Source organism: Cariama cristata, unplaced genomic scaffold (genome assembly GCF_000690535.1).
Source record: "Cariama cristata isolate BGI_N322 unplaced genomic scaffold, ASM69053v1 scaffold9051, whole genome shotgun sequence".
NCBI classification, from domain to species: Eukaryota; Metazoa; Chordata; class Aves; order Cariamiformes; family Cariamidae; genus Cariama; species Cariama cristata.
The window spans coordinates 77,114-102,411 of NW_009600981.1; the positions used below are offsets into that span (position 1 = coordinate 77,114).

At 40.4% G+C, this 25,298-nt stretch overlaps 1 protein-coding gene across 1 annotated transcript in view; it reads right to left on the bottom strand.

Moving 5' to 3' along the window:
- ANTXR2 (anthrax toxin receptor 2) overlaps positions 1 to 25,298 on the bottom strand; it is a 71,137-nt gene that overhangs the window by 40,206 nt on the left and 5,633 nt on the right. The window contains exons 3-8 of the mRNA XM_009710255.1: positions 20,641 to 20,722; positions 18,676 to 18,783; positions 18,510 to 18,578; positions 17,589 to 17,669; positions 1,878 to 1,938; positions 683 to 778 (exon numbers count right to left, since the gene is read on the bottom strand). Coding sequence (XP_009708557.1) covers positions 683 to 778; positions 1,878 to 1,938; positions 17,589 to 17,669; positions 18,510 to 18,578; positions 18,676 to 18,783; positions 20,641 to 20,722 — 497 coding nt within the window. The remainder of the gene's footprint in view (positions 1 to 682; positions 779 to 1,877; positions 1,939 to 17,588; positions 17,670 to 18,509; positions 18,579 to 18,675; positions 18,784 to 20,640; positions 20,723 to 25,298) is intronic.

The following is a 25,298-nucleotide window of genomic DNA, read 5'->3' on the forward strand; positions in this document are numbered from 1 at the left end:
CTGGTTGCAGTGAGACTCACTCATGCAGGAGAGTGCTGTTTGGGACACTGAGCTGATGAACCATGTCAAAATACAGGGACAAAATAGTACCAGCTGTTCTGACTTGGCCACGTTCTCTGCTATTGCAGAAGCTCCAGGAGGAGGACTGACTGCATGTCACGGAGAGGCACCCACACCCCGCCAAACCTCTGAAACAAACAGCACAATAGCTATACATCTGGTACACCAGACAGAATGAGCAGAGATTCTCCAAGGTAGCAAGGTAAGTGCACCTTGGGACATAGTGCCTTTTGGAATCATGATGAGAGCCTATGTCTTGGCCTGGGTCTTCCTACAAGAAGGGGCACTTGGTACGCTCTGTGGTCATGGTGTTCTTCGTTGGCAAACATCTGCTTACTTGAGTATCAGGAGCCAGATGGTTATCACCATATTAATTCACACAGCCAACTGGGTTGCCAAACACCAGTCACAGTTTACAGCGAACAACAATTGGTAGCAAATTCAAACCACTGAGCAAGATGTGAAATAACTGGCATCCTCTCACTAATCCTCAGAGCTTTCCTGTTTTCCTCCTCTTTGATATTTTTCTCTTTTGATTTTAATTAAATGAGGTAACAAGAAGCAAAATAAATCACTTATTAGGAAATATAAGGGCAGACCATCTCAAACTTCCAATACTTACGAATTGTAGTTCCATTTACTTGATAGGTACAAGTAACACCATCAGTTTTCCCACCAAGGGTTAAGCCACTTCCTCTAAGAACAACCTGAAACTCCTCTGGAGAGAAAAGCAAAAACCACAAATCACCAATCTTTAGTGCACTGCAGTAAGTTAGACAAGGAGAATTTCAATACAGCCTGCAATAAATGAAGCACAACATAGTAATGCTTCAAACTTACTCAGCTTTCCTTTTTAATTGACCCCAGGTATTGCATTCTTCAGTTAGGTCACTATAGGAAAAATAAAGATTTGTTCCCAAATCTTTATCACTGAGGCAACCCTATTAAAATGGAAGTTGATTCTGACTATCAATAGGATTTGGGGCTCAGTTGCACAGTAAGAAACAGTTTCTCAGTGAATACTCTGATAAATGAGAAATCTGGGTCTCCTAACAAGAAGACTCACCAAACCTGGATCAGACCCACTTAAAGTGCTGGATGAAGAAAACAATTCTCCTTAGAACTATTTCTCTGGAAGTTACATGAGGGCCACGCTATTTGTGAAGTGCACAGAGGAGGAGTGAAAATGGTTTGTTTACCAAGGCCACTGATTTCATTGACACCATCCATGTTTTTACAAAAATATCAAAATAAGGAGATTTTGCAATTATCTTATTTTGATTGGTCTCAAACTATTGGTGGATTGTGAAACCCAGAAAGAAGACAAGCCCTTAAAATTTTATGTAACTCTTTTACTTAATAAATGTATTACCACTTGCTGCACAAAAATGCAGTCAAATGCTTTACTGCTTACACTCCATGGATCTGGGGCAGGGCACTAGAAATATTGTCATGAATTTATATGAACATATGTTATCAGGATTCCCAGAATTTAACTCCACGACCATAGGTAAAACACTATGTGAGTGTCACAGAATATGTATCGTTGCTTTGAACACGAGGGCAAGTGCAGAACAGATTACTGCATCTCAAACTTTTACATGCATTACCAAAATTATGAAAGCAGGCCCTGAAAGACAGCTCTTCTGAGAAAAATAACTCAACAGAGAAGGATCTGATCTTTCTTAAGCTCCTTGAGGATTTTTTTTAGATGGAGATATTTTATTCTAGACACTTGTGGGATTTTCCTTTGGGTAAAACAGAGAAATCACAGTCCTGTAATAACTGAATATTATTTTAAAATTATAAAAACTTACCTCCCACACAGACACTGGATGGCTCCAAATATAAAATCTCAGTGCATGATTGCTTCAAAACCTATTGCAAAGGAGGAAACTAGTCATAAACAGGTTTGAGTGCTATTTCAGTGAGAAGTATTGTTTTAAACACTTGTCCCTAGAAGATACACATGCACAGCTACAGGTTTGCTTTCTGTAAGTCCAACTTTGTAGGACATTGCCTTGACCCTGTAAAACTTCTGCACACCTGCATAGTCAAGGCTCCTAAGAGTTTGTAAGACTTGGATTAGTTTGTTAAATCCAGGACAGTCTTCAAAACATAATGATGTCTGATTTTAATCTTTAAATTTCTGACCAGATCCCTAACCTAATTTTCCATGAACTCCAATCCTAAAGTTTAAGCCAAAAATTAGTCACAAGGAGCCTGATCCAAAACTTAACCCAGTCAAAAGCAGTCTTCCAATAATCTGTGGGTCAAGCCAAGTGCACGTTATTCCAAGTGCTGGCATCCTGCCCTATGTAAAGCAGAGCAAGAACACACGGTGCTCTTGACTGCGCTGCCGTCTGATGGATGGGTTTTTTTCACTGCTGTACCAGTCAGCCTGCTTTGATTCTCCGACCAGTCAGGGAATTTTCTTCCAAAAGGCTGGAACAAAACAATATTCCTACAGGTGCCTTAGAAATACAAGAGATGGAACATAAGAGAAAGGAGGAACTAGACACCTTTGACTGATTTGTACTTACAAAGGTCTCAGACACTACTCTTAGTTTCAGCCAAGTCACGTTTTACCATCTACAAATACATCTGTTGATCAAGTTATCCATGGTCACTTAAGCTGAGGCATAAATAGCACCTAGGTGTTGATTATTGCAGACCACTTCATTATCTGTTAGAAAATGGTGCATCTCGGAAGGAAGGGATCAAGCTTGCCTTACTACAGCTGTTGCTGGAATCTAACTGTGAGACCATACTCTCCTCCCACTGCTAGATCTCAGTCCCACAGCAGGGCCCCATCTCTTACCTGTTCTTCTTGTCCAGGAAGGAAATGTGATACCTATTACCAAAATGTTAATCCCCCTCTCTAAGCAGGTAACAGGATTTCTGCTAACTCAGGGTGAATGAGTCTCCTGAAGCTTGTAGGGGTTAAACACACACAAACAATCCACAATTCAACTTCCTTCTACCTTCACATGATAATGTCTGGGGTTTTTTTCCCAATGGTTTTTAATTTTCTTCTCACTCAAAAAACTTTCACAGTGTCTTTATATAGCTTTCCCTGTAATAAGTAGTATATTTTTAGCAGGCATTCATATATAATACTACATGGAATCAATTCAGGTCCTTGTAATCATGCACATAGTAGAAAGTCCTGTTACTGTCCCCCCCCCACCTCCATTTGCCAAAATTGTGCCTGCTTCTGAGCTGGCCTTCACTGTCAGTAAATGTAACATTGTCAGTAAATGTAACTCTGTCTTATCCTTAACTCCTTTTTCCTGCCTTTAAATATGTCTTTTTTTTTTTTTTTTTCCACTCTCTGTATCTGCTAGTGATTTCTGTTGCTACATAGCCAGGCCCAGTAGAAACAATAACATATTTGTCATTGTTATGACAAAAAGCATGCCAAGCTCCAAGAAAAAGTATAGCCTGCCTAATTTAACACTTTCTGTATCACCTGTCTCCCCACAAACTGTTGTGCACAAATTACCTTTTTAATGCTTCAAAACCCATTTATAAACATTAAGTAGCATTTTAAAAAAATAGAGACCTTGAAGGCGTATACATTCGGATGAGACACAGCAATAGAGATCTTTGGAAAGAATGTAGCTTGAAGTTCAGTGCAAGTCAACCAGTTTATATTAGCTGAGGATCTCATCTCGCTTCCAAAAAAGGACTTAGCTTTTTGATTCCTATTTCAGTGTAGAGAGAGGAAGTGTTACACAGTTTATTGGGGGGCAGAGAGGGAATATTTTATGCCAAATAATAAAAAAAAAAAGAATAAAGCATTTTATTCTTTTACTGCAAAAACATGTTCTGTTTTCTTTTTTTCTCTGAAGAAACTGAGTCAGATGAATAGTCCAAGTTAAGGTAATGAGACTACAGACTTGCTTTAATATGAAGTACAGATCTAGTAGTTGGCAGTATGAAAGCCTACTGAATTCATTAAATTTTTTTAGAGCAGCCCTATATAGACAGGGAAAAACTTTCCAACTCCTATCGCATTCTTATTTGCCCACTGTCTGATGAGGTATGGCCACATTATGAATTGGAGGGGCGGGGAGAGGGGAAGACAATGATGGACATAATCTGTCTTTTCTTGGGAAGTAGTATTTCTGAAATTGCACTGTATCTGATAGTGATTTTTCTAACACTGTATTTCCAAATGAATATAAAACAGGAAAAGAACCTATCTGGACATGCTTAACTCTCTTTAGATTTAAGAATAAACTGGCGGGGGAACCAACCCCAACTGAGATGAAATATGGTCTAGATTAAATGATCACAACTCATGAACAAAAGCAAAATTCCACATAGGGTTCAGGATTTGCTTTCCCACATAGCAACATGGAATCCATATCTATACATGTAGATGTGCTGCTCTTAACATAAAGCAGGAAAATATGGGCTTTTAATACTGTTCCTAGAAATAAACAATTGCTTTGACACTATTTTTTCATCATTTTAATTACTGCCATTCTCTACTTGGCTTAAGAAATCTGTAGTGTTCAGAGATCCTTAGTCTCTTTGCAAGGGTGGTTGCCGAAGATTGTCATTTTCACCCAAACAAAGCTTACATTAGGAAAAAAAAAACCTGTGTGAAAATACTAAAATTTGTTTTTCTAAGTTTAACTAGTTTTTTTCCATGCTTCAAAAAGCTTCTTGATCGTCCATGCTTTAAAAAAAAAAAAAAAAGGATAACGGTATAGAAATCTGCCTTGTCCCTGACAATCCTTCCCTTCAACAACAATTATCAAGAAACCTTAAGAAGCAGAAATAAAAGAAACCTGGTAAAGAATTGACTGGAACCAGGTGGAACCAACCTAAAAGCATATAGATACCTCTTTGCTCAACCTTTTACATGCTGTGTTCTCAACACTCCCTCCAAGCAACACTGAAACAATAAGCAGAACCAAATTTTCCATCAATTAAGTAAAAATCATAGCATTCTTGCAAAGGTTCAAATCCCATTAACTGTACCAAGCACAATCAGTTTGAATGGTTTGCCTCACAAGGATATGGTAACTAGCATTTAGCTGTCACAAAGGAAAACTTGAAAATATTTTCAAAGGCACCAATTGCCACTTGTCCTTTCACATGTGGGAGAGGAGAACATATTTCATATCTTAAAAGGACGTATAGAAACTTGTGGCCTTTCTTTACTTTTTTTTTTGCTCTGGCTCACGCTCTTTTCTATCATTTTTAATCTTTTTTTCTCCCTCTTTCCATGCAAGCTGTTCCTTCCAAGCTAGTACAATGCACTCCACTAAAAAGCTCATCTCTCTTCTTTAGGAGGAAAGATGTGAAGGCATCTTACTCATTTTTGCCTTATGATCCATGTTTATTATTTAATATGCCTTGATATCTCTAGATCAGGTCTGTTCCTGTGTCACCCTTTCTCATACCCCTGTGGAATGATCTTTCAACAACAGCTCTGATAAGGGATTTTCCAAGGTGCGTGTCAATTGTCAAAGTTTCCCTTTTCAAGAAGATGCTGCTTTACCACACAGTTGAAGTGGGCTTACGCACAGCTGCAACCGTGCCACTTGAACTTGCCACTTCTGCAAGCCCAAGAGGAGGGATCTGACCAGTTTCAACAGTGACAGCTTTTAATGGAGCTCAGTTGTGTGTTCTGGAAGCACATTTAACAATGGCAATGTACAAACCAAAGCATACGTACAATTTCAGCTCCCTTCTTCTCCCCCTGCCTCTTTTAAAAATTTAAACTAATTTTAAACTATCTTGCTGTGGAAACCTGGGCTGCAAAGTCAGCAAGACTGAAATGAACTCTACAAAAATCTGTACTATGCTCCCTCTTTCCCAGTTCAGGATAATCAAAGAGAATGATCTGCATTGCAAATTCATTATTTAGAAACCTACTGCCCACAAGAATTGTTGAAATAATCACTATATAAGGCCATCCCTGGATAGGATAGTTAATCACTCTGCTGACATTAAATAAATTCAAGTAAGACTATTAATTGCCTTAGTTTAACAGCATGCAGGGAGAGATTCAGAGAGTTGATGTCATCCATTTAATTTCCAGAGCTCCACACCAAATATAGGGTGCTCTTCTCCTGGGCTTGCAAAGGCTTTGCTTCTAGTCACCTCCCTGAATGCTAGCTGTCCCAGAAAGAAACATTTCCCCACAAAACAAATTGCAAAACAGAGCTGAAAGTTGTCAGCCTGTTGTCTTACAGCTACAGAAATGGAGAACTGTGCAGGAACTACAGAGTAGTTCCTCCAAGTCTGAGACAGAACTGTACTACGTGGAACTGCCACAGCTGCAAACACAGAGGCTAATCAAAGTGGAGAGGATCCCATCAAAATCACAGCTGTCAGCTTGCAATCTTAACACTCCTTAGGAAGCATGTATGGCTGCTGGAAAAAGGGAAGGCAGTAGCGTTCTGCTGTTCAAGGTAGTCAGTCTATTTTGACTACCATACACTCAGAACACACTGTGGAACAGAGCTGTACCATGCACGTACAGTGCTACATGCAGGCTAAAACAACTTTCCTTTCCAGCACTTTAATGAATTTCATGTTCCAAGAAATTGTGAGAACAATGCAATAGTAACGAGCCATGAGCAACCTAACTGTACCTCGACAATTAACAAAATATGCTAAGTGTCAATTTATTTCAAAGCACCATTCGATTTTGCTTAGCCCCAGTATGCAGTTCAAAAGTTTTTGGCAGCAGTCAGCACCATAAATCATAACTCGCATGGCATCTGTTCGTCCCTGGAACTGTACACTGAGTTCAGGATTTGGAGCAGGTCGTCAGCACAGCTGGATTCTTTATGAACCACCATAACAATTTTTAAGTCTATTGTTCTGAAACTAGAAAGTGATATACGGAGTGTAAGGTGTTCGGTTCCCAGTAAAAAGATTAGTATAACTGTGAACTGCTGGAGGGAGAGACCTCTTTGACACACTTTGATCAGACTTCGCATGCTAATAATTTTGAACAGCTAAGGACTTCCAGAGTCACTGGTGGCCTTTACTCCCTACAGTTCAATTTCTAACATGTACCTCTTTGTTTAAATCATTGCTCATTGGAAGCCAATCCCGAATCAGCATGGCTTGACTCTTTACACGGGAAGGCAATACGGTTCTGTGAACAAAAGTGTATGTGCTGTAATAAGACAAATGCATCTAACTTGCTATTTCCAGAGCCAAGTTTGAAAGAGGAAAAAAATATTCACCTTCAGAAAATAATCTTATTTGCTATACTCACGTATGGCAAGACATGTGCAAAACATGCTGACAGTGCATAATCACTTCCACAGTCCATGTGCAAAAATACGTTTACAGCAGTATTAGCTCCTGCTCATTGCACTCTGAGCTTGTGCCTGGAGCACTGCCTATTGATACGCTGCCAGCCAGTTATGTGTATGCTCACTGCAAAATGTGTGCTGCACAATTCAGAAAGATGGCAAAACAGCACAAAAAAACCCCAAACTTAATTGCTAGTCTAACAGCAGACTCAAGACAATGGCTTTTCGGTAGAGATTTCCATTCCCTTTTCTTTCCTCTCTCCCTTCCAAATGTGGGGTTCATCATTCTCTCTAGGGATGCTTATAAACACAACACCTAGTGAGCAAAATATAACTAACCATGAGGAAAGCAGATCTAGGAACTATGGTAAACTGCAAACATAATTAAAACTGGAGAAGCTATGTTCATAGTGTGACACGCAAAGAGGATGTGCCTTTCCTTACATACTGCGCCAAGCACCTCTCAGTTAACCATGACACCTGCATCACAAAGAGCTGCATCTCCTTTAGTTCTGCCCTCAATCAAGATACAATGGTAAACATGCTCAAGTTAGCCACCTACAACCTTGTAATTGTTAGTGCAAAACATGGATACTTAATTTGATAAAATGGACTGAAGGAAGGGGGACAGGAAGAGGAGACAGCACACGCTACAGCTAACTCACAAAACAGTGTCTGAGAGGGCCCTGATAACATAAGAGCATTTAAAACTACCTTCAGCATTACTAGTCTCAGTTGGATCTGTGCACATAGGCAAAGCTTCTTTTGATTGTCAGCTGTAATACTCAAGTTGTGTGGGCTGTTTCCTGATTAGGGATTGCCTACACCTTTTGGCTCCCACTAAGTGCTGATCAGGGAATGCCATACACCTGTACAACTGGGGCTTGGGGAGCAGCTGTTTAAGCGGTAGGCAGGAGCAGAGCTGGGGTCTAAGAGCTCTGTGAAGCTGTCCGAGCCCATGGAACAGGGCTCTTGAGTTAGTCCCTTCTCTGGTAAGTCCATGCCTTTGTTCTTCTTTACAGCTTGGAGCTGTAAAACTCAGAATAATGTGTAATGAAAACAATATTGTACTATTGTTTGGTTTAGTCGTTTTGAGCTAGGTTGGGCTAGCAGCCTGTCTGGCTGGAGTGAGTCAAGCAGAAACCACCAAAACTGAGTTCACACAGGCGCTTTAGTTCCTAAAATTATTTTGCTTCATTTGTGTTCGTTGGCTGAGTTAGGACTGGGCTTAACCCATGTTTCCATGTGTTTTTACTTCTCTATGAGTCATCTAGAAGTACTACTGGCAGCTTAATTTCTTTTTTTTTTTTTTTTGTAACTCAAAACTTTTTTTTTCCACTACTGCTGAGGTAGTAAAAAGGAAATTAAAGTAAAGCAGGAGATGTTTAATTGGTGTAATTTGCTACTTTTGTTCTACAGAATGAAATGCTGACTGTCCATAGATCAGTATTTTTCATATTGAATTCATTGAACCTTATAGCATGTAAAAGTGAACATGTGTGAAATCAGGGTGGTGAAAAACTTATGCTGTACATATGCTGGTGTAATTATGTGGTTTCTCTCATTCATGAGTTGTTGCTCTTTTACCTGAATAAGGAGTTGTGCCCCCTTATACTGTGGTAGAGTTAGGCTTTAAAGATAAAGACCTGGAGTAGCTTACAAGAAGAAATTAATATAAGTAGAGCCCTTGATTTCAGTGATTACACTTTAGTAACCTTAATCATACTCAGGATCTTTAAGTCAGAGGCACCTTCACAGCACACCTTAGGCTCTAGACAGGCCAGCTTCTCATCACAGTAACTAATTTTTAAACTCTGTGAAGTTAACTGCTTGTTTCAAAAGTGAAATCTTCTACCTATTAGATAGTGTTACAAGGTCCATGTCATTATAATCTGAACGTGATGAAAAGAGTATTAAAAAAACCAACCCCAAAACATAGGAACTATATGCAAAATGAAATTCCATACTGTATCTGTAGGTCAGTCTCACATCAGGGGTCTCTACTGTGTTAAAGCAAGCCCTATCACTTCCCTTTTTTTTGCCCCAGTGCTAATCTGTGCTGAAAGTAAAGAGACAACAGGACCACCTCACACTAGACAGAAGACAATCAATTCAAGATAACTTGGAATGAAATGCATGCTTTCATAGGAAACACCATTTTGATACTTCCCTCCAACAAAATAATGGCAAAGGAACTACAGCAGTTAACACCTAATGGGATCTACCTCTATCTGCTGTCAAACATGTGTGCTCTTAACTACAACTTGCTGCTAATTTCAGCCTACTTCCTGACACTGCTCAGCAATGCCTTAGACAAAGAGCAAGAGTAAACGGGATGGGGGGAAGGATGCTATCCTGTCCTCTATCTAAATGAAAAAAATCCCTGAGATGTATGATCTTGCATAAAATAACCTTCAGAGAGAAGCCTGGTGCAGTGTCAGGTTAGTAAGATTATTCTAATTACACAATGTCAATACTTCATTTGCAGTCATTGAGTAAACCAAATGTAGATGACAAAACCGTGGGTCATAAGAGAGATGTATTTTAACAGCATCAGAACCTTTACCTCCAAATTACTAAAAACAACCCTAAACCCATTACTTACCAAGTAATGTAAATAAGAATCAAGAGAAACTGCTACTTTCCATAACAGGAAAAAAGTTGTTTGGGCTATCTTTTTTTTAATTAGGTTTCTTTGAGCCAAATTTTCCGTACTATCACTAATTAAAAACTGTATTTCATTTGGACTTGCAAGTACTTCATTTTAAGCAAGTTTTATGGCATCCATTACGTAACAGAACTGATAGCAATGCAGGGATAGCTGACAAGTCAAATCCAAATCACAAGGCACATGCATGCTTACACGAACTGGAACCATGTCAGTTATGTTGCTGGCTTATCAAGCTCTCTGTTCTCCAGGAGAACGTTATATGGTTTGTAATATGTCAGAGAACGTCAAATTAAGGGCTGCACAGCAGTGAAGGGTAGAGCAGAAAGCATTCTATTCCAGGCCATTGATTCCTTTTAACAACTACACGCAGTAATTCCCAAAACTATCTACTCGGTCTCAATCACATGGAAAACATAGCACAACGTTAGTTCTAAACCTTGCATCCAGTGCAGCTTGAATATTAGACCATCCAAGGGGATTAAAGATGACTGATTTAATCAGAATAATTCTTTTAATGATAACTTGTTGCATTTCTCCTCCCCCCACCTCCTTAAATGTTTAATAGTTCACTTCCTGGATTCCCAGTGCATAAACTGAGCATATTTTCTTCCTACAGGAAATGATCCAATTAAGTTGATGTATAATTGATAATGAACTATTTAAGCTGATTTTGCTCTTGAAAAATCTTAACAGTGTGCAGTCAGTTGGCTGACCCTCCTCCCCTCATCTGCAGCTGAGGGACATCATTTCAGGGGAGCGGACTCCGCAGACTTTAAGCGAGGTAGACTAGGGAGTAATTTCAGCTCTAGTGAGCTGAGCTGACTCAGGACAGAAGTATCAACTACTTCAAAAATAATGTAGTCCCCGATTACTATTCGATAACCAAGTTGCTTGCAACTCGGCCACTGAGACACAAGCAGTTTAGACACAAGAGGCTCAGTAAACATTCACATTAGAGACGCCGCGAATTTACCAGAATGTCTAACCTTGGAGCACTAACTACCGCGGTTGTTAGGTTTCCCAGCCTCCATAAATATGAACTCTGCTGACCTCTTTTGTTGCCTTACAGCAGGTTACAGTGGGAGATGTTGATTGACTGGTATGAGTTTAATAATTCACTACCACCCCAGTGCAAAAGCCAGGTCAGACTAAGGAAGTGCTGCTCATAGCATATTCTAGTGCAGAAGGTGTCAGATTCACAGAGAGAGGCTGGAGAACATTTTTGTAGTTATTGCAGTAAGTTTTACAACCCTAAAGGCTAAAAATCTTCATGTGAAACAGCTCTTGCCTACCTCAACGTAACTGACTACCGCTCGCTAGACTTTGTTCTTTTCCCACGTCTGGCGCCAACTCGCTGTCCAACATGGGTGGCTTAACCTCTCTCCCTGTGCCTGCCTTTCCCTGCTGACTTTTTTGTTAGACTGTAAGGCGTACAGGTCTGCTTTTCAGCAAGTCTTGTCAACAGCCTGTGCGGCCCCACTCTCTGCTGAGGCACCGGGGTACAAGTGTAGTGACGATGACTGTTGTGACATTCAAGATGAGCAGTGACTAGTTAGGTACTGAGAGCTGTTCAGCATGCCACTGCCACCTACGTTTTATCCAGTGGTTCCCTTTGGGCCCCGCTGATTTGGCTGTCACCAAACCATGCAAGTTAAAGGGAGGAATGCATTGTCATGCACAGTGATTGATACAGGAACCATCTAACTGATGTGGAAACCCCATGGATATTCAATATATATCCTTCACTGTTTCTCAAATGAATCTGAATGATAGAGGGATTTTGCTGACTGTTCTTTACAACTGGAGCAAACTTCCCTCTATCATCAACAAGAGTTTTATTGGAAAGAATTTTTACAATTAGGCAGTAAGATTTTTATAGCACTACCTGCTTATACTGCTTTAGCAATGAATGTATTTTTTTAAAGGACCCTGGATGCATTTAATCCTTTGTTCAATTTTACTGTTCCTAGATAGATTCATTTGATGGCTCAAAGTAACTCCAACTCGGCCTTGGAGTTTACATCCTACAAACACTGAGGTCTCCCCTCCCTCAGGTTACCCGTTCACTGAGAGGTGGATACTTGAATAGATACTGAGAAATGTCATCACATTGGGTAAGGTACCATGTAGCAAGTGCTGCTACTCACTTCAGTGCAGGCGTTTTCACAAAAAAAAACTCTGCCTGAGAAATGAACTACTGATGTATGTATTACTGTATTCTTCCAAGAATCATTCCTTCCTGTTGTACTGTCCCTTTCCCCTCACAGTTATACTGTTAGCTAACCTTCTTCCAGCTTTTGTTAATACCATTCCTGCAGTAAGATCTGTAGAGCTGAAGGCAGTAGTCAAGGTGCAGCTGCAGGGGGGCTGTCCACGGGCAATCAGTAGCTTGCCCTACTGGGTCCTGTCTCTCCAGACTTACACTGACGTTCAAGACTTAGAGTCCCTTATTTTGTTACAATATTATCTATGAATTCACAACTTCTCTTGGACAAACTTACAACTTTATGCTAAGGGTTAGGGCTTTTTCCTGAGGGGCTTGGCCAGCTTGGAGACAACTTAGCTTCAGTTTAAACTGTTCTAGGTGATGCAACTGCTCAGCTTACATTTCTTGATCAATTTTTTTTGTCCAGTATGTTTAAGGGTGGTTTTCCCACATAAAATGAACAACTCAAAACTGAGCACCTGAAAAATAAACAAGCAAAAAGATAGCTTAACAAGTCTATTTCTAATCCTTCTCAGGTAGAATTCTTAAGAAATCTTGCAATAATTAAAGATAAAACAATTGTAGACTTTTTTTGAACTGACTACTTCCTCTTAAGTTCTGCATGTGTCAGTTCCTGTAGTCTTATGTGATATGTTTTTGTGGGGTTTCTTAAGTACAAAATATATTTTAACTTCCTGTATTAAGTGCTGCCAACTCACTTTAGTATAAAAATGTGTTTAAGTCTACTTAAGAACTGTCACACACTCTAATAATGTTACAAAAGTGAGTTCCATTAATAAAACTTTTAAAGGCCACCCTTGTCCAATTCTGCCTGCAGGGACAACCAGACAACTTTCACTCACAAGTCAATAGGACTTGTGTTTGCTTACGTGAAAGGGGAAGCAGGGATCTTTCACTGGTTTTGTTTTTCAGAATGTGGCACATAAAAGCAATTCAGATTTCCTCAGCTATGCAAACCACACACAGAGAAATGTGCCATGAAAGCAGGTAAAACATGAAAAAATTGCAGGAAAAATTGAAATTAAAACATCATACTGATTTACAACAGAGTGTTATGGGAACATTACAGACATTTCACCCTTATGAAAGATACTGTCTTGTCTAAAGAGATTCTATGTGTTTGATTCAAGTGGTAGCAGCACCTTGGCTCCCAGCTCCTTAATTTAACTGCTGCTTCTCATTATTCCTCCACTCATTGTTTCATAAGTGATCAAACAGTTAAAATGAGCAGTGTTCAGAACAGCAACATTTCCTGCTTCTACAAATACGTATCTTCTGCTCCCCTCCTTGACAAGAAGTCCAATACTGGTTTTTGTGTTACAGAGAAGAGTTTACCTGATGCCTGAGATACTATCCAACTCTCTCAAGGCTGTCCGCCTCACAGTCTCTGGTCATCTTGTAGAGACTGATGCCTTAGGGAAATTGTGAGTCTAAGTTATTCAGTAAGCACAAAGTCTCCACAGTTTCTCCTATGAAAGTGCTGGTTCAGGACCATGTCTGGTTAGATGCAAGTGAGGCACTCTTGAGTTAGCTTGCTTACAGACTGCTTGCTTTACAGCCCAGCACCCTTCTACCAAGAGATGTGCAGCCTCACCAACACTCCCCCAAAGTCAGGCAGAAATGTGCTATTTTGGTTATGACAGACAGACTCAGATCTAACAACATAAATGATAAATTCCCAAATGGTTCTTTATCAAATGGGTTAAAAAAAAAATTAACATAAAACATGTATAGGAAAGGAAGGGGAAGAAGCAGTGTGTACGGTTTTTTTTTTCCTATAGTACTAAACTGCCACATGGTGATTTAAATTGTGCACTCCCAAACCCTTACAGTTTCACACTGCTATGGCTTGCTCATGAGGCCATACTCCATGTAATTATCAGCCAAATTACATCAGTAAACTGTTCCTGATAGCATAATAATTTGCCTTTAGCATTTTTCTTCTAAGCCCTAGATTTTTGCTTAGATTTATTTACCCTGACAATGCTGTTTAATTACTACTTTGTGAAGTTAAGATATTAGCAATGCCAGAAGATCTGGAAACTTCACAAAACAGTCGCCCCTTCACAAAAGTCTGCAGAGTTTTAAATTGTTAGTTGGTATTATGCAACAGAAACACAACACAGCGTGGTGGTGCTTAAATCCTTACTCACTTCACTGGGATTTTATCTAAACTAAGAAGGTGATCAAAACACAATGCAAGCTTTTCAACATCTGAGCTAGGCTTTCTCTAAATGCTCATCTCGGCTGTCTTGAATGTTAATCCCTGGCCACGATTAAACATACTTTGTGTATCTGTCCAAAGAAAATACATTGGAATAATTGCTTAAACTTCAAACAACTGCAGAAGCAGGTACTAACAGATACTCTATGATAAAGCTTATCACTTTTTTTTTTCCTGTCAACAAATGAAGATTAACAACTGCTCAGCTCTCCTGAAATTTGCTACAAGTATAACAACATAGCAGCCAAAAAATTTACAGCTGAGTCTGATAGAGACAAATCTAGTGGAAGCTTCGAGCAGCTCCTCCAATGATTCCTACTGAACAGTTTTGTGTTGTAGTTTTGCTTGAGGGTTTTAATTGCTGGGTCACTGCCATTTCTGTAAACACTGTATTTTTTCTAAAGTAGAAGTGTTCAACAATGTTCATGGAGGGTTTCACAACTGCACCTTTGACACCACACTTTGAGCAATACTTCTGCATGTTTGTGACATGGGTATTTCATTTTCATCTGGTTTGAAATCAGCTTTTGCTTTTATGACAGAGTGTCTCTTTGAGCCTGTATTCTCTAGCTAACTTGCAAACTGAAATGGATTTATACTTGTGAATAAAAAGCAAAACTCTGACTACTTCATGCTCAATTAGATCTGCTTACCAATTTTATAATGCAATGAGAATGAATTGTCACAATCAGTCAAAACCCTTCAAAGGAAATTGAGTTATAACTACAGCATACCAAAAAATCATGTTAATACAGCCACCACACGTGCATTTAAAAAAACACACAAACAAAAAAAAAACCCTAACAAACCAAAAACCCCTATCTATGGATACTTCCATTCATGCTCTGTGGTAAAACGGGGATGCTGGCAGGATATCATTCTCCCACTGCTTCCAAGAAATACATTTAATGTGCTTACTAGAGAAGAGAAAAGGAGAGTTTCAAATGCCTTTACAGCTAATAAAATTTTGGTTAGATTCAGTGCTTTTCAGAAAGCTGTAAACAATATTCAAGCCTCTAAAAGCTCTCAGGAGCTGTCAAATCACTACCGCTAACTGTTTTTGTTTGATCCTTTACCCCAACAACTGAGACAGATGCAGGTGAGACTGAAGTCAGTTGATACATTCCCTATTAGAAAGGCCTTCTCATGCTCCTTTATTTATCAGCAAGAAAACATTTTCCATTGCTCTGACAGCCACAACATAAGAGTCTTTTGAGGACAGACATATATAGTAAGCGAAGTTTTGAAAGTCTATTCCAGCTGCAGTCTGTTAAATAAAACCTTAAACAATTCAGGAGTTCAGTCACAGTTTAAAGGAGCAGACAATGCATTTAAGCTGAACAGTGTACCTGAAGTTTGTTTTTTCTGTACAGTCCCTCTCAGTGCTAAGCTGTTATCTTAGAACAAGGTGCTGCCGCTACATGCTGCTTCCTCTTGCTCTACAGCTATGATATGCACAAATCTGGGATTTTTACACTTGGCTTTTTCACAAGTGCCAGAAGAAGCTGGATTGAGGCTTGTGCAAATACCACCTGCCAAATCTTATCAGAAAAGCTTTCCTCCCTCTGTGTACAAAAAAGTACAGGTACTTGAAAGCTCCTGGGAGGTATAGAAGAAGCAGACTGGCACTGCTACTAGCCAGAAACGGCCCAAAACTACCTTGGCTGAGAATGGGGGACAATGGGACAACCTACATGTTATGCCAATCTTCCATGTGTTTGAATTACAGACTCCTCAAGCTCAGCTCTTCAGAAATCTCAAGCAATCATACTCCTGCTGCTTCCTCAAAGAGCAAGAAGAGTGGAGAAACCTGACTCCTTGGAAGGGTCCAATCTGCAGGTCAGTGACCCTTGTTGGAGGGGAAACTCTGAATGCAAACATCTAGTCCCTTATCTAGTTCTATCTTGACAGATGCATTTTGAAATGCAGTATCCTTGGAAACTTAATGTAATCAACTGGGCTTAAACATTGAGCTCTTATTTATAAGTCTATCACCAGTGGCTTAAATGTTGCATCACTTCGCACTAGTGGAATAACTGATTCTTGTAAGTCTTTAAAAAGGCATAGAATGAGATTTTTAAAAAGCAGTACCACATGGGGTGTACTGTCTTTTCAGGAAAATAAATGTCACTGCATGAAAAGGTTGATTATATCTCTTTAGAATGCGCAAGGAAGATTCTGAAATTACATTTATTTTAAGCAACAAGGAGGAAAATAAGTTGTTTCATTATGACATTAACTTCCACAAAGAACACACTATTCAAGGGAAGTGATAAATTCATGACTGCATAATATCCTGTATGTGAGTAGTATCCTTTCTTTAAAAAAAAAGGAAAGGGAAATGAATTATAATGGGATCTCTCTCAGAAAAAGGATTTCTTTATTGGTTTTGACCTGCTTTTGACAGTAAGCTTTGTGCTACCTATATGCAGCAGCAGCACTGTTAACCTTGCGTAAAACACACAGACTTTAGTTTAAGATGAGGCAAATAAATTAGGTCCCTACAATCAAAGGTGTCTTCTTGACACAAGGCTAAAATACTGTCAAGCCACTGATCACAACCAAAACAATCCTCTTGCTTTGATCCCTTCTTGCAAATCACAGTAATCTGTTGAATGGCCTCATCTCACTGATATGAGTTTGACATGGCATGCTGAAAAAAAAGAAACTGAAAGTCTTACCACTTACTGAGAAAACAAGTGGTTAAAGGCAAGGCTAAAGTATATATTTAGAATGCTTCACTGAATATGAAGATTTGGGTAAATCCTAAATTGCACTTATTCCTAATGATTTTAATCAGTTGTTCTCAACTCTTCTAGAGTAATAGTCTCAATTTTTTCCAGACTAACCTATAGCAGCCATTCCTCAATTCATCCCCCTCAAACTCACCACACTTGTATGGAGTCCTCAAACTCCACATAAGGTCTGAGCGTGAATAATTGCAGAAGTGGCAGGCAATGTTACTTTACAGGACTGCATCTCTAAGATAAGGAGGAAGGAACTTAATATATTGCAATTACTGATTTAGGAACCAATTCTGCCTGGAAAAATAAGTGGCACTGGAGAGTATGCTGTAATCTTGAGGAAATGTTAAGCTTATTGCCTGATACTCACAGAATTGATTATCCCCTTAAGTGCTTGGAATCCTCCAGTGACAGGGAAGACTTGCTCTTTTGTGTCAGCAATTTTTTCAAGCTTTGGAGAGAAAATGCATACAAACACGTGAGTCATTTGGTGAACTAAATTCATCATACTGCTTTTCACCCTTAATATGTAAAGGGATGTCTAAAACCAACTCCCATCAACTTTGCAAAGAAAAGGAAAATATTCAGTTCCCTCATAGCTAACTATGACTTTTCTAAATGGGAGGACTTACTACAACCTACTGCAGCTAACAAAATGGTATAGTGGCTAGCCATTGTGTCAAAGCACCACACTAAAAAAACCTTTTAGGGCTCGAATCTTGGCAGTGATTTCCTAACTCTTTCCAGAATTACCTTCCTTATTTGCTCTGCCTTCCATTAAAAAGCCTTTCTATGCGCCTTCTGTAGTAAAGAGTCTTTTGTATACTTCTCCATTTAAGACACTTTCACAGTACAAGAGTAGCTACAGCCTTCATTAGGACATAGCAACTCTGGAAGAGCTTTCAGCCAATGAAGGACATGGATCCTCCTTTCTTTTTCTTATTCCAAGGCTGTTATACATGCTGCTTCGAGCTTGTCTATAGCTACTCTGTTCATGCTACCTGTAGCCTAATCTGGTCACCATCTTAATGAAAGGGGTTTTGCCTGCATCCTTTCCTACTGGCAGCTACCAGTTAGCAAGGGTATTTCCGACAGGTCTTCTCGGCAATGAGAGTGACACCTACACATTCTATTTATGTCTATGTACACATCTGAGTGTCTGCTTCCTGGGCCTGAGAAGACATTATACTGCCTAATGCAAGTAAAATTAATTTCTACATTGCTTAACACTAACTGTATAAAACCCTGTGACAAGGTACTGCCTGGTAATCTAAAACAGTAACATTCTTACCTGTTCTTGTACAAAATCAAGGACGCCAACACAGTAAACTCTAGCTCCCAGCTCTCTGGATTTCTTTGCCTGCCCCAGAATAGAACAGAGGAATAAGCATTTTTTCATTCAACACGCAACACTCAAACTCTTCAGAATATAACACGCATTTTCACCTAGCACTCACCTCTTTCTCTGCATACAAAGGAATCTGACCATCTAGCTTGCCATCTGTCAATGCAATGATGATACTAGAAAACCTTGAGGCTCCTTGCTTCTCGATTTGCACATTGGCCTGAAAACAAAAAATATTTATTCAGCTTAAAATCACACCTGAGCTTTTAACCAAGATGCACCTTCTAAGTGAATATAGCATCTGAAATAATGCTCAGCATCATCTTCAAACTCATCTCTCGTGACAATCCTCTGCCTCCCTTTAACTCACTACTAACAAGGAAATCATTCATCAGTATTCTCCAGTCACCAGTAAGCCCATCTCTGAAGTGCTGGAGTCACTAACTGATCAACCCCTGGAAACACTTGCTTCTTTCAGGACAGATACTCTCTGAGTTGTGAAGCTCACTTCTCTTTAGATCAATGTCCTGGTTTGGCTAAACAGGGCTATTTTATGTTTTCAGGAGTTTTTCTTTCAGTTAAGTCCCTTCTAAGTAACTGCACTTTCTGAAAGTACAGCTACATGTTTTTCAGACAGTGTCTGCATTTCAGACCTGATAACGCTCGATGTTTATAGTTGCTACTGAAGTACCAGTAGGATTGGTATGCACAGGGGCCGATGTTTATACTCATCCCTATGAGAACCAAGGCCACTGCTGGCTGCCTTTTGTTACGCAAGTAAAAAGTCGTAAAAGGGTCGCACCTGCAGAAGAGTGCAGACGGGACAGGTGACAAAAAACTGACCAACGAGGTATTCCATCCCATCCACGCCATGCTCAGTAAAAAGCTAAGAGATCACATGGATCTCGCTATCTTCTTTCATGGTCGGCATCCCTGTGGGACCCTGCTCGCTCTCCTGCCTCCAACCCCGATCCGTGATTCCTGAATCAGGTTCCTGTTGGCTGCGGGGTCCGGTCTGGGATGTCGGGGTGTCTGCCCTGCTGCGGCAGCGGTGTGAGCCCCGGCGGGCTGCGGCCCGCAATCCCCGACTAGCATCGGGACACGCAGTATCGGCTTTTTATACTTTTCCTCTTATTTCCATTATTAGTAGCATTAGTATTAATACATTATACTATTTTCCATCACTATTGTATCATTAAAGTAGTTTTAATTTCCAATCCATAAGTCTCTCTCCCTTTTCTCCATCCTTTCCCCTCCCAGGGGAAGGGAGGGCGTTAACAGAGCATCTGCCGCCCGTTTTAAGAGCCGGCCCAGCCTTAAACGATGACAATCCACCATGACATTTCCTTTGCTACCCCCCAGATTTCAAATGTCAATCAGCAGGTTCCAAGATATAAAAAGAATGGCTTAACACTAATTATTTTTTTTTTTTAAATGGCAACAAGCTTCTGTTTGCCTAGCTTTTCAGCCCACAGATCACAATTACAAACTTGGCTCCGCAGGTATAAAGGAAGAAACTGAATTTCTGTCCATAACAGTGAAAGCTTAGATCATCACCCTACCCCTCACCTTCAGGGCCTGAGTCTGCCAGTAAAATCGCAAAGTGTACTTTAACTGTATGTCTCAAGAAAATATAAGCAGTTGGGAACTCCATAATTAAGACAGTCCAAAATTAAGACCTTTTGTCTTGAAAATGCTGATCTGTGCAGTAAACTCTCCATAAGCACATGCTCTAGAAGGCACTGTTAGACTCGCAGCCCTACAAAGCTGTGTGTGACTCTTTACCATGTAATTGGTATACTGTGTTAGCTGTTGAATTCATAACAAAAAAACACTCTCTACTGTGAACGATCAAGTCAAAGAAATTCCATATGGCAATTTTCTATGATGGCTGATCTTCTGCATGGGATTTGCATAGTATCTGGGCAATCTTTGGACCACTTAGAAGACCAAAAAGATTTAAGTGTAACAGACCGAGGCATACAATCAATCCATTTATGTTACAGGTGGTTGCTGTTGTTATCTAAAGGGTGGGAACAGAGGATATTTTGATTGCAAGAAGATGAGTAAAACCTACCTGTTTTAATCCTTCATGTATATATGTGTCACCTGCTGGTTTTACCTCCTCCAAATCCTTAAGACCTTTCTTGATTTTCTCTCTGAAAACAAAAAACTGTTAGCGTGATTTGAAGTGGCGAAAAGGGTTAGTTTATTGATGGAGAAACTACTATTTGTCATCAAGGAGATCTGAAATTAAAATCTGTAAAATATAGCATTTAGCTGAGATACCATGTGGAAGCAGATTTTGTATTCACAACAGAAGCGGCACTGTGGTAACAGATATTTTAGACCTAAATAACACAATATGCCTCAGTGAGTCAAAGAGCTAGAATCAAGTAAAAAGTTTCAGATGGAGCAGATATTGCAAAGAAGTGGCAAAACCTCAGAATTAAAGAGCCCAGTGGAAATTCTGTCATATTAAATCTACTTTGCTCAATTAAACCAACTTCACTTCCAATCACATTGCAATTAGAAAAGAAATCCTCTAAAACAGCAGTTCTATTTCTAGAGAAATCTTCCAGGTCAAATGCAGGTATTTAATGGGGTAGGACAGGATAGCAATAACTAAAATCTTCTCCCTTCGAAAATTAAGTATTAATAGACAAATAGAGCATTTGCAAGACAACTCTTGTATCCAAGGAAAGGAACTAGGATTAAGGATAATTTTTTTAAATTTTTGGCTGTCACTACCTTTCTGTGTGACCTTTGACAAAACATCACACTTAGAGAGATCACAGTTCACTTATATTTAACATAAGAATAAGGTTGTGCCATGATTTCTCATGGGCCTTTAAATAAATCCATCTTTGACTGCGAGATGGTCATTTAACCATGATGGTAAGACTGGAGAAGCTGGTAGGTAGCACAAAAGGAATTATTTCCAGTGAAATCAGCATGAGCAGGGGAAAAAAATGTGCAGAGACTTTACTGAAAGAATCAAATCTGGAAGTTCTTAATTCTTACACAAGCAAAGTTTCAGTGAAGCCCATGGAAAGTTGTGCTAAGAAAGGACAAGTAAAAACTAAGTAGGGACAAAATTTGGGCCAGAATATATAGGACACTGTAACAAACATAGGTGACAAAGAAGAAACCAGCAGAGGTGAGGAGACAGAGGGAAAATACATTGCAGGATGCGTGAAAACTTTCCTTAGGGCAAACAAAATGAGAAAGAATGCATATGCTGCTCTGCCTGAATGCCACCCACTAGTCATTTGTTCCACTGATGGGCTTCCTCTATGTTTAGAAGCTCTGTTCCAAAGTACAATCCATAGCTGTAATAAGCTCCCAATCACAGGATCAACCGATACAATCGAGGAGGGCAGGGAGAAGAAAAAAAAAAAGAAAGAAATGTGGCATTGAATATATGGAAGAGAACAAGTTATGTAAGGTAATACAATCTGTTTGATCCAAATATTTTACATTCAGCATCTATAGAAACAACTTGAAACTGATTATGTATGAACGCAGATTATAAACCACATACTTAGTTCTTGCCAGAAATGAGTGGCAGCACATCACAGGCGTTAGTGTTCTGCTGCCAAGAAACAAGCAGCAACTGAAGTCCCAGTTTTCTGAAACAGATTTCATTTTGCAAAAATAGCTTTTGTACAATCAGTTCAGTTTTATTTATCTAAAATGTCTTGTGACCCGGTCACACAGAAATCTCTGGTGTTTCCAGGCCTCTGCCTACAAGGGGTTCCAGGAAAATCTTTGGCAGCGTGAGCTTTTTTTAGCTGCATTTAATCAGTCACCATCTCCTTCCCTCGGGGCACATCTGTACTAGATACACGCAGCCAGATGTGAACAAGCTGCACTCATGCTCTGAGTTGGTCAGGTACGAGTGAGTCCTGGTCTGGATGTCACAAGGCCAATATGGGTGCAAGACTTTGGGCCCCAGCAAATGAGCCCCACCAGACAGCAGGAGAGGCTAGTTCAGTGACGCTAAAACTCGTTTGGAGGGTAGGCACGGGAGCTCATGTCTGCCTGAATCATTCTGATAATGGGGCTCTTTAGTCAACCAGCCGTAGCGCTCTGAAGCCCTCATTCCCACTCTTCAGCACTCTCAAAACTCTCCTTGCTCTAGTTTCTGTAATAATTTCTTGTAGCCACAAAAATCCATAGAGAAGGTCTGGTTTTAAAACTCATCTGTACTGAAATAACAGAACCGTGACCTCAGTCCGGATGTCTGGACACTACCGCGGTACAGTTCAGTAACGGTGATAAAGGCTGAAGGGCCACTGGCTTCACGGTTTAAGTCAGACAGGGGAGAGAGGTGGAAAAACCAAAACAAAATCAGCAACTTGCAGCCTGTCTGTGTTTGGGCTGAATGACTATAAATTTAATATCTCTTCCCCATTCAGCATATGCACTGCATCACATCTCTGCTTTTTAGAAAAGGCACATCTAGTTTTTAATAGCTACCCTGTCTGTTCTCTCTTTCAAGCTTTGTAACTACTTCAGATAACTTGTCCAGTAGCAGCCAGCGAAACGCAACCATGGCTACAAGCTCCCTGTCGTTCCGCTCGGCGGGCTCTTTTTGGCCAGTCCACGAACAGGGGCGGCAGGTGCAATCCAGCCGGGCTGAGGTCAGGAGAGGTTCTGGCGGCAGCTTCAGCAGCGCCCGCTGCCCTCGCCGCTCTGGGGAGCTCTGCTGTGCTGCGCCTCAGAGAGCAGGGCCGTGCACAGGATGGATACCTCGGCTGCACAGGGCTTGTCCGCTGCCAGGGATGCTGTGCCAGCGCTGCCGTCAGGCGTACGGGCCTGTCTACAAATACTGCCTCCTGCACAGGCCAAAGCCTACGCTGAGCTTGTCTGGTACCTTCAGTGCCTCCCGAGGCAGGGCACTGCAGAACTAAATTCAGAACTGAAAACAGACCATTTGGTAAGGAGAGGTTACAAAGCAGCCCAGCTTTGCAAATGACTGAAGAAATCAATTTGGCGTAAATTAAGATGTAGCAACCTCTCCATACCTGTGCGTGCTCCACAACTCAGACTTACTTCCAGGTCTTTCTGAGTTCAAATTACGCCAAGGCAACTATCATGTTTACAGGAGAGGGTTCTCTGCATAAGCTCTTTTGCACCAAGCTGCAAGCTTTTATTTAGGCAACTCAACAGGTACTGTTTTCATCACTGTTTAGTGTTATCTCTTGCTTTACCTAAGTTTAATTGACACAATGCTAAAAACAGTGTTGTCGGCAGCCAAGCAGTCGGACTACTGATGTTGTTACGGCATTGCCTTGTTTTCTTGCGTAGACAGGGCCACAGCCAGCGCTTGCTGGCAGTGGACGTCAGCTAACACTTCCTTCTACTGCAGCAGGACGTAGCGTAGCCCCATTTGAGAGGACTAACAGTAAAGCTACAGACCAGTTACGAAGTACAAGCTTCATAGTTTCTCAGAGACATGATACTGCCTTTGAGAGCAAGAACACTTAACAGAAAGGGACAATCATTTGCCTTAAAGGAAATAAATGCATCTTCAAATTGTACAAAGGAAGGCTTATACTTGCTAGAAAGCAAAGCATGCTTGAGGATTGAATCTTAAAAACCATTCAAATCCCTGCTTTTTTTTAGGGAGACAATTTTGTGCTTGTACATCAGTGCCACGGAAGTTAAAACCAGCCGAAATTGTCACATAAGCCTTAGGTCGTGTTGATTCAGTTGGGCAAGGGGCTAGCCTTGTATGAAATGTTGAGTCTCCATTAATATCTATGCAGTTTTAAGTAGTGGTGGTCTTGGCTCTTCTGGATGGGGGACAGTATCTTATATTTCTTTTCCATGTTGCATTCTACCTATTGAAGTGCTGCAATCTTGAATCGTTTTTCAGTGTGTTGAGAGTATGAGTGCTGGCAGCGAAACTGTGGTTCCCAATGAGCATGTATTTATCATCAGGAATGAGGCTATGTGCCTGCAAGGCAACATACTTCATGTCTAACAAATAAAGGCAAACAAAACAGGTACTTCAGTTTTGCTGCTAAGAAGTAAGCATAATAACAGGAAAACATACAAACTTGTTAGTGAAACAAAGTGGGGTGGAAAAAAAGTGTTCTTTAACAAAAAGAGGGATGATTACATCCCTGATGAACTGAGCTGTCATACTGGTGAAAGTAAACCCTGCACATCAGCCTCTTCAGATGCATAACTTGGAGGAGGTTCCTGCTTTCTACATCTCTCAAATACTACAGAGGGCTCGGTACAATTACAGTAATTATTCTGCTTCAAACTTTAGGCCTCCTGCATGGGCTCCAGATGGAAAGCACGTAAGTGGCTGACTTTGCTGTACTTTATACACTCAGCAGAACATGCTCCCTGCAGATGGCTCTATTTTGGAAAGCTTGTTGAACCAAGGCACGGGGTTAGCTCACATGACCAGGGCTCAAAATGCATACATATCTTGCTACATTACATGTCTCTGTGCAATAAAGGAATAGTCAGTGCTCCACCAGACTATGGACAAGCACGGTAAGGTACAGTTGGTCATGTACCAGGTACTTAAGTGTCCTATTTTTCCACCTTCATTAATACAAGTTTTCTTTAGCTCCAACAGGAATTTCACCTAAGCGGAGTAAGCAGGGCCAGACCTGGCCATGGACGTTGTTCAAATGCTGCAGAAGCAGGTTTACAGAAACCTGAAATTCTGCTGGCCAGCATACAGTTGGTCAAAAGAGAACACAGATG